This window comes from Aquila chrysaetos, chromosome 1 (genome assembly GCF_900496995.4).
Source record: "Aquila chrysaetos chrysaetos chromosome 1, bAquChr1.4, whole genome shotgun sequence".
Lineage (NCBI taxonomy): Eukaryota > Metazoa > Chordata > Aves > Accipitriformes > Accipitridae > Aquila > Aquila chrysaetos.
The window spans coordinates 12,911,815-12,926,840 of record NC_044004.1 but is presented as its reverse complement, the minus strand read 5'-3'; the positions used below and the strand labels follow the sequence as shown (position 1 = coordinate 12,926,840).

Genomic DNA, 15,026 nt, shown 5'->3' with positions numbered 1-15,026 from the left:
GGTGAGGGGCTCGCCGGGGGCCGGCCGGGCTGCGGAGGGGCGGGCGGCCGCTTGCGTTGCCCCTCTGTGGCCGCCTTAAAAAGTTAGGAGGAGCAGCTGGGCTCCGCCGGAGTCTTCCCCGAGCGGTTTAAAGACCGCAGAAGAGGGTGAGCGTTGCTTCCTCGAGCCGCTGGGGAAAGGCATCGGTTGTGGGTTTTTTGTTTCTTTTGCCGTTTTTTTCTAAGGGAAGGCCGGCAGCTAGGAAACCTTCGCAGTGTCGGGTCAGCCTCAAAGCCCGTGAAAAGCAAGCAACTTTCGTCTCTCTCGCTGCTTCTCTTTCTAGTCGAAGTCTCCTAGGCGATTCCCAAAGACCAAACAAAATACAACTAACGTTAGCTGAAGTTCTCGTGACGCTGCTGCTAATTTGACGTGGCCTCGCATTTTTCAGTAATATTGGGGTGTGTGGCGGGGAAGCGCTGTAAGCTGCCTCTGGAGCAGAGGCTTTAGAAGAACGCTGTGAGTCATTTATATTGCCTGCCTGACATAGCAAAAAAGTGGAAAAGCAGTGAATGGTTTGCTTATGATTGCTCTGCAAGCACTCTGCTCAGAAGCCAGGTTCGTGAAGCTCACACTTTGTGAAGGGTGCTGGCAAGGAGTTAGGTAGAAGACTTCTTAATTAAAAAAAAAAAAAAAAAAAAAAATCCCAACTTGTTTCTTTTCTTTTTGCCATTAAAGTTTTGGTAGTGCTTACGTATGTAGCCTTAATCGCTGTATCTCATGCTGCTTTGACAAAAGCTAGACTTCTGTAGCCTCAGGAATTCTTCACTGTTGGCAATGCTGTGGCTGTTAGGCCGTGAACATAAACAATCTGAACCAAGACATGTTTAATAAACAAAATGGGGTTTGGTGCTCTTGTGCACTGAGGTCATCTGCAGTTGCACTTCATAGCAGCAATGTGTTTCTTGGTACATGCAACAAAAATAGTCAAATGCACGGAGAGTGTAAACTGTTAATTTTTTAAAAAATATTTTTCCTTGAAGAAGAGAAAAACAGCTGCAACTCTGTAATTGAGAAAATTCCTTGCTCTTAAACACTTAATAGCAAAAAAAATTGCTGGCAGAGATAAGTGTTGAAGAGACAAGGCATGTGATAAAAATTGAGATGTTAACTCTTTGAGAACTGAGCAGTATATGTAAACCATTCCTCTTCTCATTCCTGTGAGGCAAGAAGGTATAAAGCCTGTTTTGTAGATAGTTGTCTTGCGCTTCCTTCTAAACAAGTTCGTTGCCTAAATTGCATTGCAAGTCACAGCAAACTTGGAAGAATGTGGTTTGAATTGGCATCTTTCTGATCTTTGTTTTACTCTAGTGGTTTGGCATTGCTGTTAACTTTCTTTAAATTTTACATTAAAATGGGTTAAAAAGCCATTTTATTCTAGATCTTAGAAATTATAATCAAATATGACTTGCTCCCTCTGTGTGGTTGAGTGATACGCAAAGTCAAAATCTGTTTTAGAGCCTCTGGTAATTGTCAGAACATGCCTTCTTGCATGCCATGATCAGAATCTGGGGAATGTAAGGCTGTATGGACAGCTATACTGGGACGGACCAAACTTCCACCTGTCAGACTGAAGAATTTACCTGGGAGAAGGCCTAAAAGCAGGGCTAATGTATGTTGATGTTTCTATGAAGTTCTGACACTTGCAGTTCAGGGGCTTCCTGAGTTTGTTTAGGAATCCTCAGTCATTTTTAATTCCCTGAGCTTACATGTAAATTTCTGGTATCCATGGTGTACTGTGGCAAGGAGTTATGCAGGTCAGCTACCCTTTGCATGAATAGCTATGTCCTGATGTTAATTTTGAACCTGGCTACAAAACTATCTGGTGCCCCTTAGCACTTATGTTGGAAGAGTTAATGAGTAAATAATATGTACCTACCCTCTCATTGCCACTTGTGACCTCTGCTGTGTTTTCCTATCTCCCTTTCCCTTGTTATTTCTCTTCTGGGATATTCACACCATGGTTCCTGTAAGACATAGGATATTAAGACTTTACAAATACCAATTTTATTTAGATGATAATATATTTAAGTAACCCATGGGGATTATGAATGTTTTGCAGACAAGAATGCTTGTTCTTTCTCAGTTTATTATACTACTAATACTTTAATAATGCTATGTTTATTATGATAATGTTGCAATAATGTTATGTTAATAAATGATTTATGGAAAGAAGTTAATATTGGAGCACATGACACTTAGAATGTTTGACGTCAATTGTCAGATTTTGCACTTACCAGTGAGGCAGCTAAAATAAGGAGTATAAATATCACTTCACTACATACTTAAAAACAATCCTACAACAACCTAATGCAAAATGAATCAAGGAGTTTTCATGTATGTTTTTGACAGCTGATTACATTTCAAGTTTTCATTTAAAGCCCTTGATGGGTATACTTCAAAACTTCCCATAGTTTTGCTGAACTGTGTAAAACCCTTGTAGCTTGTTATTGCATAATTTGCTCCAGCAAGCTATAGCTGTTATGTGCTTCTGCATTTGCTGGCTGCCCATTTAAAGGATATCTTCCTGTTAAATTTCTTGCTTAAAAAAATACCAAACCAAGTTAAAATAGCTTCAGTACCCTGCATGGAAATTTATTTTCACTTCTCTTTGAACTCTCTTATTTACAGAGTTGTTTGGCCTCTTGAGCTGCTGTATTTACGGGCTCTTCCAAGGCTGCTTGAATGCTTACATTTGTAAGCTGAGTCGAGAAGAGGCATGCAATTAAACTAAGGACTGGCTGCTGCTCCAGAAAATCACTGAGCAGAAGTGAAGGCAGTCAGTGGAGGAATTCATTATGGGAACATGCTTGTGCTATTTACCCAGACGTCATCAAAGTTGTTCCTGGCTGATTACATTTCTGTACTTTGTTTTCTGGATGCTTTAAGAAGTATGAATTGTGGTAAAGCAAACGCCTGCACCCTTGCTTACACAGTTTCATAGTGTGTGTGTATGTGCTTTAGACTAACATTGGAGCTGGGTGGGCTGGTGATTTAAAGGGCAATGTAATGTGTATGAAGGGGTGGGTGAGCATGGGAAAAACAGTCAGACTTGTGTTAGAAAAATAAGTGAATCCAAGCAAGAAGGTCTGAGAGCAAGAGATCCAAGTATATGCAACACTGCTGATGTCTAATGCTCCATGTTATGTCATATTTGTACACTTTGACTGTCACAGTTGACTTCATGAAGTAGAATAGTTTGTTGCCTGTATTCAAGGATGGTTGTTGAAGGGGTTTTGTTTGGTTTTTTGCTGGCCCTTAGAATTTTAATTTAGTGAACAGAGAGGTTCGTAATGTACACAGTTGGTATGCTAACTATCTCAAGACATCATTTCTTTAAATTGCAGGGGATGTAAACTTTTCAAACCACGGTAATGTGAAAAAAGAAAAGTTGCTATAGCAACTCAGTGAGAAAAGTGTATATCTTCACAAGATTTTTAGTCAAAACAATACATTTGGAACCTTGCTTATCCAAAGGACTAGGCAGTTGATGCATTGATTGATTTGGGTGGGTTACATAGTTGGCTGTTAGAAAGTTCTGAAAAGGTCTAAAAGATCCAGGGTTGTTTCTACTTGACTTTTCCCTACACTTAGGAGTGGATTGAACTGGAGCGTCAGATCAACTAGTGAATAGCATTTGTGTAGTAAGCTAAAGAGTTGGTATAGGATACAAAGTACATTTGGATTCATTAACTTTTCATGTGACTGAAAGCTTGTGGAAGAAATTGTTACAGTTTGGACCAGTGGAATATGTTTGAAATGTGTTTTCTGTCACTTACTGCCTGTCAGTATCACAATGCCAAAGTGTATTGATGGGCTCAGATCTAAGAACGGACAGTGCATCGAACCCTGGTGTTTGGCAGGGCTTAGTTGCCATTAGCCAGTGGTTTGGAATTGCTGGGAGGAACCAGTTTTCCCAAATGATATGTTTGGGTTTTGTTTTGTTTTGAGGGGGAGAGGAGGTTGGGTTTTTTTGTTTGTTTTAAAAAAGTAGAATGCAGGGAGGACCTCCTAGAGAACAACTGGCAGCTTTAATTAAGTGCTACGCTTGAGAGAGAATAGGAGACCAGAGGCAGGAGACCAGGCTTCAGGAACTGGAAAAAAATCTGTCTAGAAAGCAAGCTGTTTGCAAGATGGAAGGAGCATTCTTCACTCCTTCACACTTAACCCAGAATGTTTCAGAGTGAAGAAACTGAAGCAATATGTGCATATTTGTTCTGCCAACTGCTGCAGAGTAATTACATTGCAAACTTCAGCAGAGCTGTAGATAATTTAACCATTCATATAGAAAGAGAGGATGTATGTAATGTCACAGTAATAACCATGTAGAGTTTTAAAGGGTCGGTAGTGGTTCTGGGAGCCAGGGCAGCAGTCCTGATGGTGTTCCAGGTTTATGAAAGGCTGCAGTTGCCCATGAGGACAGTGCATCTAATCTGCAGCTTGTACTCGACTGCCCTGTCTTTGAGAGTCGCTCAGATTTAGACTGGAAGTGGGGCACTGACTGGATTAACTAACCTGCTGGCAACCCCTGGGGAGACAGTGTGAATGTATATTGCAAATATGAAGGATAGCGATCCCTGAGTGCAGTAAATACAATGCATTTGCAAGTGTCAGTTTTACTGTACGTGCACTGATGAAGTGCATCATGCATATTGTCAAAACGTTGGCTACATTAATAGCTTTAAAGCTCTTCAGATTTTGCATCTCTTGCTTAATGCAAAACTGATATATTATGCATTCTCTTTCAGTGACAAATTTATTATCAGTTTTATGGTTTCCAGAAGAGCGCTAAGAAATTCTGTTTAAATGAACACTTCAGAATTTTGGTCCAAGTGTATGGAAACAAGTTTTGTAGCTCCCCAACATCAGTAAATATGCATTTATGACTGTATAAAAATAAATTTCAAATATTTGTCTTAATATTGACATGGAACATTAAAGTACTGCAGTTTTTATAGTATGTAATTTCACTCTCCAGAGATGTATATGAAGCAAACACTGGCACACAAACTGCTTATGAAAAGCCTTTCATGCTTGACATTTTCTGGAAGCCTAATTTAAGTTGCCATTGTCCTGCTTGTTCAAGCAGGGGGAAGGGATAGTAATCATGTGCAAAAGAAGATGAATAACTTTTAATTAAAGCCTAAATTATGACAGGACTGAGGTACTTAAAAAAACCAAACCCAAACAACAAACAGCCAAGAACAAACTGCAACCTTCTTGCAAACTCATAATCTTGTCTTTTCTTTCTTTTTAACTAGTTACCGGTTGGGCCAAGACAACTGATGTAAATTTATCCAACTCCTTAAATGGTTTGAGCTTTCTGGGAATTCTGGATGCAAGAGTGGGCAGCGGAATCCAGGGCCTTCAAAACTTGAACTCCGGGACCCCAAGATCTCTCTCATTGCCTGAGTATGGGCCTGGTCAGCTGTCCAGTGCTTTGGAAGATTGTCATAGCCTTAAATCAGTGGATTCTGGTATTCCAACTCTAGAAATAGGAAATCCAGAGCCTGTTCACTGCAGTGTGCTAAATGTGAAGAGAAAGCAGTCAGAACCTGAAATTGTGGCTGACAGGGCTTTTCAGAGTGCGTGCACACTGCCGTCTTATGTGCCTCCACATTCTCTGACTTCTGAACATGACCATGCTGTGCGAAAATCCTCTACTTTCCCAAGAACTGGGTATGACACTGTCAAACTTTATAGTCCAACTTCAAAAACTCTGAATCGAAGTGATGATATCTCTGTCTGTAGTGTTTCTAGTCTTAGCACAGAACTGTCAACAACTTTATCGGTTAGCAATGAAGACATTTTGGACTTTGTGGTCACAAGCAGTTCAAGTGCAATTGTGAATCTTGAGACTGATGAGGCGCACTTCTCGGATGTTACCCTGAATTCCACTAAAGAGACCAATGATCAGAGTCAGCAGGAGTGTTGTCAAGAGACAGACGTGGACAGTAAACGAAAAATATTGGGACCTTTTACGAACTTCTTTGCCAGGTAATGTTTCCATAAAATATATTTGTATTTTAACAGTGAGATCCAGTAAGATCATAGGAGAAAGGTATTGTGTGATATTTTACTTTGAAAAAGATAATAGCTTGCTATTTTAATTTAAATTGGTATTAACAGCATATTTTTTTTCTGTTCCAAGTAAGTAGGCAAATACTGTTAGGGACTAAGGCCTCTGAATCCTACTTTGTATTATCTTTGTGATATATGGAAGCATCTTAAATCTTCTTAAAAGATTCCCTCTACATTACAGTAAAAGGAGTTCTGAACAAGGTGTTTTTCCTTTGAACAAGGGTTTTCTTCCTGGCTTCTCCAGTGATGCCTTCTGTGATTTTGGCCAAGGTCCTTAATCTCGTGTCGCATAAATAGGTAAATATAGGTAAGATCCATACTTGTATTGAAGAGCTTTTGTTGTCCCACAAGCGGGGTTCGATACCCGGTGTGCAATAAGCCAATCTTACACGCAGAGCTGAAATATTTATTTCCTGTTTGCGCAAATATGGGTGCTAGGTGATAATTCCACAAAGCTAGCACATCACACCAAAGAACTACAACATATTTATCCTGTTACATGATTAGTAAAAACCTGCCTAAATTTACATTCGTTAGTTAGTAGTCACCATCTCATCTACTATTGTTTAGTTATATTTAAATTAGCCTCGCTTGCAATGTAAGTTAGCAGGCATGCTCCTTGCAAGTGTGGGGAGGCAAGTCTTCTTGGTCTTGAATTGAGTCAGTGGTCACTATCTACCCCTGCTGCCTTTACCTTTCCCCTAGTTACTGCAGTTTTTCTGACTTCATGTTTCTTTGGCAGTCATCCCGCCTTCGGCGCCTTCTGGAGCAGGATGTTCCCTTTTTATCAGCCTTTTAGTTCTTCAAGGGCATAGTGGTTAGTAAGGTGTGATACAAAGTAAACAGGCCTGCATAGTGAAACTGTTGAGTAATGGGCCTCCTTAAAGGACAATGCATCAAGTTTAACCCTAAATTAAGGAGTATCACCACAGCCTAGGCATTAACTCAAGCATATGGCTGCTCTTTGACATTTGAGGATTCGTAAGTGGTCTAGTCGTGATGGAGTATTTTATTGATTGATATAAGTGTATGAAGCTTAAAATACAAATACTTGGCAAACACTTGTGTGACTACTATGATTTTTCCAAATCTCAGTTATAGTTTTGTTAATACCTTTTTTTCTTCATTTTTGTATGGAATGAGAACATCTGACATTTTGTCTCTCAGTTGTTGAAATGAAAGCATTGGCCACTCAAAGCAGTTATGTGATCTCTTCTAAACATGGCCCTTGTATGAATGATAAGGTGTTCTAAATGCAGTTACCCAGTGGCAGTGGTGAATGAGGAAAAGGACTAGTCTACTTCTTGGGGTTTGGGTTGTTGGTGGTTTTTTTGTTTTTATTTATTTAAGGCCTTCATAACATCTCTTATTTTTAGGATATAACATCTGAAGTATGATATATTTTGAAGAAACAGTTTTAGAAGTAAACTTTAGACACCAAGCAGAGTTGGCTGTATCTAACCTGTTTTGAAGACCTAATCTCTTCCTCGTGTAGTTTTTTTTTTTTTGCATGAGATGAATAGACTGATATGCAAAGACTGATAAAATACTTAGAGAATTGGCAAACAACATTCTTTGAAAGGCTGCCTTATTTGCAAAGCTTAAGAGAAGCAGTTTCTTTAGATCTACTAAACTGGCTGAAGCCTTCATTGGTTTTTATTCTTAGGTTAAAGTAGAGTACTGTGCAGCAGAACTTCTGTCATCAGTCCTGTTTGAGGTGCTGAAGCTTTTGTGGACCTCTGTCTGTTTGTTGCCAAGGAACCAGACTTAATTCTGAAGCAGGAGGCTTCTCAGCACTTCAAAGCATGAACTTTTGTTACCCATTCTGGTAGCACAAATGCTAACTCAAACAAATGCTGTCCTTCAGCCTGGAGGGAGCACAGTGAAACAGGTGCATTTAGACCCTGCTCAAAGTAGGATGTTTAACCGCTTCTCAACTTTCCTCATCCAACAAAATAAAGCCATCTGTCCAAATTCTGTTCTAGTGTAGTCTAGTGGTTTTTGCCAGTGTTACAGAAACGGTGGTACTCACTAGACTGAGCCTTTTAACCTGAATCTTTTCAGGTACATTGAATTCCACAGAACAAAGGCTGTCCTTACTGCCTTTTAAATGGGGAACAGGTAATCTTGGTAACCATGTGATCTCATCATGAGAATAGGAGGATTAAGTTCAAACTAGGTGATTGGCCTTGAAGTTCTAGGTCCTCTGTCTGTAACCTGGCCTTTAATATCCTTCCCTTTAACATCCACTTTCTGCTCTGTTTTGAAAACAAGAGTTGCTCACTTTTTGTTTGTACTTGCACACCACATCCCCATATTTTATGCATCCTTTCTCTTATGTTGTGCGACCTGGTGGTGAGTTTCACAGGTATTAGACAAGCAGGGAGCTTCTGAAGGTCCTTCTGTGCCACAGGAAATACTGTCTATATTTATGCTGTCAACATTGTTAAGGATCAAAACATGCTGTTGCTAGTTTTTGATGATATTTGCAATCTGCCGTCCGTGGAATTGTAATGGCTTCTTCTAATGATCCCATACAGTCCCTGTTTCCTGGAGTTCCTATGGGCTCCTTGGATTCCCAGGGCTTAAATGAGTACTTCAGTAGATGAACTTAGGCCCTGCAGTGTTTTGTTTGCAAGTAACAGACTTCCAGGGGCCTTGCTACCTAGCTCACCCTGCGTTGTGTGCCAGGGTTTGTGCACAGTGTTAGACAAGGAAGCGGCATTTGGAATAGTATCTTTGAAGAGCAGCTTGCTGAGAAGGGAGCTTCTTGAAGTAGTTTGTAAAAAGTGCTGCAGTGGTAGGTATAAACAAAGTCCCAGAGAGGAGCATGTTCTTAGCACTTCACTGTGTTGAAAGGAGTTTCACTTGAGATTCACAGTCTTGCAGGTTAAGTGCGTAAACCTTCGCTTTTGAAAACCAAGGATGAACTATGGCAGGAGAAAGCCAAATTGCTTTGGCCAGTGGCTGGCACACTTGTGTACAACGTGGCAGAACAAGCACTTGAGTGGTTTGTACACAGCCTCTCTGTCTTCCAGCAGCCTAATGGTCATGGAGTAAGGCTGCAGTGCAGGGGCTCTCAGCCTTAATCTGCAGGTTTAGCTCTTTGAGGGCTCCTTTGAGTAATGGGATATGGGTTTTGAACCACTGAGAGTGAAGATGAATCAGCTTAGTTTTTGCCTAAGTTGTTGACATTTGGTAAAAGGAGAAACCTTGCTGCTTGAAACAGCAGCTGTGCTTGTATTGAACCCCGTCTGTCATCTGAGAATGTGTTAGTTTCTCCGAACTTGTCAAGACAGAGTTTGCTCTGGATATGTCAGTTAAGATTTGTGGCTGCCTGTAGAGATAATACTGACAAAAATTAGATGCCTGCAGTGCTTGGTCACATGCACCTAAGCTGCTTACGTATCAGTTAAGGGTATATCTTCTACAGAATCAAGAAAATGCTTAGAGAAGCACCTGCTTTGGAATGTAAAATTATTTCTTGGCACTCTCTAGATTTACTTTTCCTTGCGAGATCGTATCTATGTGTGCACATGCCCTATGCATGGTTGTGTGTTCCTTATTAGTTGTGGCAATATCTGTGGTGTGTTACAAAGGGTTGGTGTTGGCTTGGGGCTGCAGTTGAAAATTGAGTTGTAGATGGGATCGAAGACAGGAGAACCCTGTTGGCTCCGTGCCTGTCAGTCCCGGCACCTTCAAGGGCACTTGGGAATGGAGTGCTCCTGCTCTGCCTTCTTGAGCACTATGGTAAAGAAAGTTTCTTGGCCTGCTCCTCTGGCTCAGTTGCTGTCTCTTCAGCAGTTTGAGGCTCTGAAAGGTCTGTGTTTCCTCAGGCTGTTACATGCCTCTTTGGGTGTGGCAGGAAGATCCAAAGTGAGAAAAAGAGACCGCTTTCCTGCTTGTTTATGCATAGCTTTCCTCTTGGAAGAGCTTAAGGCACCACAGGTACAGTGCGAGGTGGAGTACTAGTGCTCTCATTAGGCTCCAGGTTAGCCCATGAAAATGGATTATTGCTTCTGAAAGCAGCTGTAAAGCTGACTGCTGACAAAGAAACCTGACACGTTGGTTGTTTTCAAGTGTCATGCGTACTTGTATCAGCTCTAAATGGCCGGAGGTCTTTCACATAAAGCATGAGTTTGAATTAATTTCCTTCGTTCGAATATACGCAGGAACTTGGTTTGAGAAATAGTATGAACAAACAATTGGCTGGGAGACTAAAGAGTGGTGGCTTGTCTGTCCCTTTGCCCTAGTGACCCAGAGTAGCGTAGGTTAGTGAGTTTTACCTTTGGACTTTGCTTCCGTATAGTACTGCTGAAACACAGACTTTTTAAATGTTCAGGTTTTAAACAGCTTTGCGGAATCAGGACCATTGTGATCTCACTGTAGAAGCTGTACTTTTCATTTATCGTTTTGGAGACTGAGGATGAGGCTTTTTATGGTTACATGCAGCATGACCATGAAAAGGACTAGAACTATGTTCAGTTAAATAATAAGCCATGCAGTTACCTTCCTTTTTAATGGACTAGAAGAATCCTAAGAATCTTTACTTAGTCTGCTGCTGTGGATATTGTGTATTTTTCCAGGAATCTGGATCCTCTTTCTTTTCAGGCTGCTCCTAGAAGTTTTTGATTCAAATGTTCTAAGTAGCAGGATCTCAGGAGACCTCTACGGAGAATAGGAACAACACATGAAATAAAGGGCTTTAAGAAGAATATTTCGTTTTACTGTTTCCAAAGAGTCTCTGTATTTCTGAGAGAAAGCTTCTTGAGCAGGATTGGCATCCTACACCATACATAGAAGCACAAACCTCGTCCAGAGTGTGGCCTTACTTGTAGTCAGATAAGAAAAAGGGCTTAAGTTTCAAAATAATAGCTACTGGTTTCAGCATTAAGTCTGAAATCATGTGAATTTAATATGTTTATATCACAGATACACATATGTTCTGAGGTGGCTGGTCACCATAATTCGGAGTTCTGAACTTAGGAATTAGGTCCATCGATAGCATAGATAAGTCACCTGTGTTAATGAATAGGACCCTTTCATAATGTCCTGTTGCTTTTAATGAGAGTACAGCTTATTGTACACTTTCATTTTGGTGTTAAAAGGAAGGTAGAATAACAAGGAGCATTATAGTGTTGATTCCCCACTTTCATCTCCCCAGAAAGGGAATTCACTGACCACAGAAGGGAAGAGAAAGGATGAAAATAATTATGATTGAGTCATCTGAGAGATTAAATTTTATATATGATGTTGTCTCCTGTGCATGTTTTATGTTAAATGAAGCCTATTAGATCGAGTATAGGCTGTTCAGGAGGAGACAGGCTGAGAACAGGACTGAAGTGTGTAGGAGGAGGGACAGAAAGAGCTGGATGCGCTGTGGGGGAGGATATGAGTACACTGCTGTTAACCACAAATGAACAAACACTAGCTGAGCTGCAGGTGGAGTTGTCCAGAAGGTAGGAGGAGGGACTCCAGAAACCCAGCCTGGGACAGAGGGAAGCCGCATGGATACCCAACGCAGGCTGCTTCACTGCCCTGGGGGCAGGCTGGACTCCCCAGTGCTGTGGTTGCCTGACCCCCCAGGATTCACTCTGTTGGAGGGAAAAGAGGAGTTTGGTTGCAGTAATTCCTCCCCACTACTCTGTCTGTGTGCATTTTGAGCTAATTGTTGCCAATAATGGGCATCCAACAGGGTTGGGGAGAGAGGAAGGCAACCAAGCTTACGTTTCAGTGGTGTGGAAAGCAGCATAGGCACTGAGGATCTGTATTAACAGATGGAAACAGTATTTCAGCAGCCCATGAGGTGTTCAGGTATACTCATTGGATGGTTGCTTCAGTATTCACAATATGGTTTTGGATACTACTAATTTGAAAGCCACTTTCTGTCTACTTGATACGAAAGACTAGTGGTTCTCCCCTCATCTGTACATACTATCACGTCTCTGTGTAGAACAAAAGAAAAGTTGCAGAATTTTTCTGAAATAAACATTCTCTGTCAAAGCAAATCTTCCATAGGTGCAAAATTTGAGTTCTACAAAGATAATAGCCTTTTCTTTTGATAAAGGTTGAAAATTGTATGATACAGTTTTCAGAATTCCTGTCCTCTAATTCAGTGTATGAAGTTTTGAACTTTGACATGTGGCCTGTTCTCTACTAGGTGTTGAACTGAAACTGTCCACATTAATTTTAATCCCTACTTTCCCTTTATGTGTGGAATAATGTAACTTTTGTTTAGAATTACTGTTCTGTTAGTTCTTCCTTAAATTTTGCACTAAATCTTATTTGAGATGCGGGTCTTCAGAATAAAGGGAAGTTGCTTTTGCAGATAAAATTTGCTTTAAATAAAGTCCTGTTTGTGTGAGACTGTTTTCAGTTACTCAACAGCAAAACTAAGAGGCTTGTTGAAGTTACTTGTTCATTATGGAAGCTAATGAAAATTTGCTCAGCAGTACTTTGAGTTTGAGTTTTGGCACAAAATTATGTGGTGAGGACTTGATGTAGTCCAGTTATTATTTTAAATAAAGTCAAATACGTATTTTTCTCTTGTAGTGGCTGGTGGGAAGCATTACAAAAGTCTTGCACTGGCTAGTGAGTGAGATTTGTAGCGCGGATGGGTGTTGTATGTTGCTTGCAGCATTCAGCTATAATGCTTTGCCTACCCACCCCCCCACCGCCCATTCCTTTATCTCCTGTGTGAGGCTGCCTTTTGGAAAACTTATGGTTGTTCAGTTCTACGGATTCTACATGCTTGCTTTTGAGTAGAAACAGTAAGAATTACATACATTGTGATAGATATATACAAAACTCCAGGAACTAATTCAGATGAATTAAATTAAGGTCTGTTTTCATTCTGATTCATTGTCTATATGAAGGTTTAGTGAAGTAGTGGGTCAGATGGTCTTTGTATCTTCAGTTAATTCACGAGAACTTTCCTGACCTTTCCCTTTGTTAAAAGGAGCTGTGAGAAGAAGTGGATGGGCACTGGGGAAGAGGGAGAATATCAGCATGATCGCTGCCATGTGACACTCTATCTAATCAAAATACCATTTGATGTTCAGCTGATTTTGTTCCCTCCCTTCCTTATCAGCAATATCAACTGTTGTAAGTTACTGCAAGTATAGAAATGATAAAAAAAAAAAATCACTCTGACTGTAAAGAATACTTAATTCAGGGTCAACTTTGTGAGGGAATGTTATATATGCTTAGAGATTCTGAAACATGCAGCGAGCAAGGTGAAATTAGATGGAATAAATACCAATTCTTTCTCCTTGGGTTTTTTTTAATACTGTCTCCCTTCCTGTGTTATGTCATCTGTGGAGAAGTTGGCATCAACGTTAAGTTTTGTTTTTAAACATCTTTATAAAGGCTCAAACAAGAAGTGGTCTGTTAATAAAATTCTATGTATGGATGAATACTTGTTTAACAGAAATAGTATATGGAGACAACGGGTTTTCTGGAGCAGGAATATGTGTTTTTATGCCTTGCTCTGGATATTCAGAGTTCTGTTAAATGTTGAGTTTACTGGCAGGAAAAAAAAATAATCTATGAATTCTTCTTTATGAAGTGTTAATCTCAATTTGGGCATTAGTTACATTGCTATTTTAAGGGGCTATCCATATTAAGCCTCTCTTTGTAGTCATTAAGTGCGTCAAAAGTTTTCAAGCCATACTGTAAGAATAATAAAGAAAAAACCCTATGGTAAATAAGGAGTCATTCACACCTTACATTGACAACTAACAGAATAAACACAAGAACTTGGTAACAATCATGAGGTAAGACATGATATTTACTTAGTGCTTGGACTCCCCTTTGTGAGCTGCAGCCTTTTGCAAGTACAGAATCGCAAACCAGTTTAGGTCTGAAGCGACTTCTGGAGCCAGCTGGTGTAACCTCCTGCTTGGTGCAGGGCTGACTTCAGCACGAGATCACGTTCCTCAGGACCTTGTCCAGTCAATTGTGAGCGTATCCAAGGTTAGAATTGCCACAAACTCTATAGGCTGCGTGGTCCAGGATTTATCTACTACCACTGTGATTTTTATTTATTTTTTTTTTTATCCAGTTGGAATTTACCTTGCAGCAGCTTGCTGCTTTGCCTCTTGTTTTTTCTGTTTACATCTTGGAGAATGGTCATCCATGCTAAATGAAACCACCTCTCAGCATCCCCGCTTGTATGTCATAGGCCTCAGCACCCAGCCATCGTAATGGTCATCCATTGGACTTCCTCCAGTTTTTGATCTCTTTATTTCCATCCAGGGACCCCAAACTGGGTACAGGTAGAGTCTCATGGGTACCAGCTAGAGCTTTTAATCATTTTTTCCTCTTGATCTTGGTAATATAACCCAGTCCATGTTTAATCTGTATTGCTGCAAGGTCTTACTGCTGACTCAGGTTCAGCTTTTTGCATAGGATGATATTTCATGTATTCATTCCATGTTTGATTTGTGTGGTAATAGTACTTCAGATCAATGAAGAAATCTGCTTTCAGACTCTGAGAATAGAATTTTGGGTTATTCTGATAACATTGGGATAACTGGGAATTTTGCCAGCCAGAAAAGAACCATTGTGTATAGCTGGTTGACTCTAATAGTTTGAACTTGGACCCAAATGTTGCCTTTGTATGAGAGTCCTAACTTGCTGAAACTCCTGTTTCTGAGAACTTGGCAGCATTCACATGGTAGGCTAGCAGAGTGCATCATCCACATACAAAATAGTTCTTGGTTTGCTACAACCATTCCTAACTCCTACACATGCAGGATTACTGTCTGATTTATCTTTTCATGTCTTTGACACTTCAGTGGAGGCAGCTCTGCTTTGTTCTCCCCTAAAATGAGGGCTACTCTCTAAGGAAAAAAAAGTAAATGCAGAACACCGTAGTCTTGATAAGTAGTTTATCAAATCCTGCTTTT

General features: G+C 40.3%; 1 protein-coding gene across 3 annotated transcripts in view; it reads left to right on the top strand.

The window, feature by feature from the left end:
• TBC1D14 (TBC1 domain family member 14) overlaps nt 1-15,026 on the top strand; it is a 75,873-nt gene that overhangs the window by 572 nt on the left and 60,275 nt on the right. Inside the window, exons 2-3 of one of the 3 annotated variants that reach the window (XM_041124376.1) lie at nt 2,668-2,927; nt 5,298-6,033. In XM_041124376.1, coding sequence (XP_040980310.1) covers nt 2,843-2,927; nt 5,298-6,033 — 821 coding nt within the window. In that variant the 5' untranslated portion in view covers nt 2,668-2,842. Of the gene's footprint in view, nt 1-2,667; nt 2,940-5,297; nt 6,034-15,026 lie in introns of all 3 variants that reach the window. The other 2 variants (XM_041124372.1, XM_030008366.1) reach the window with 2 other exon arrangements.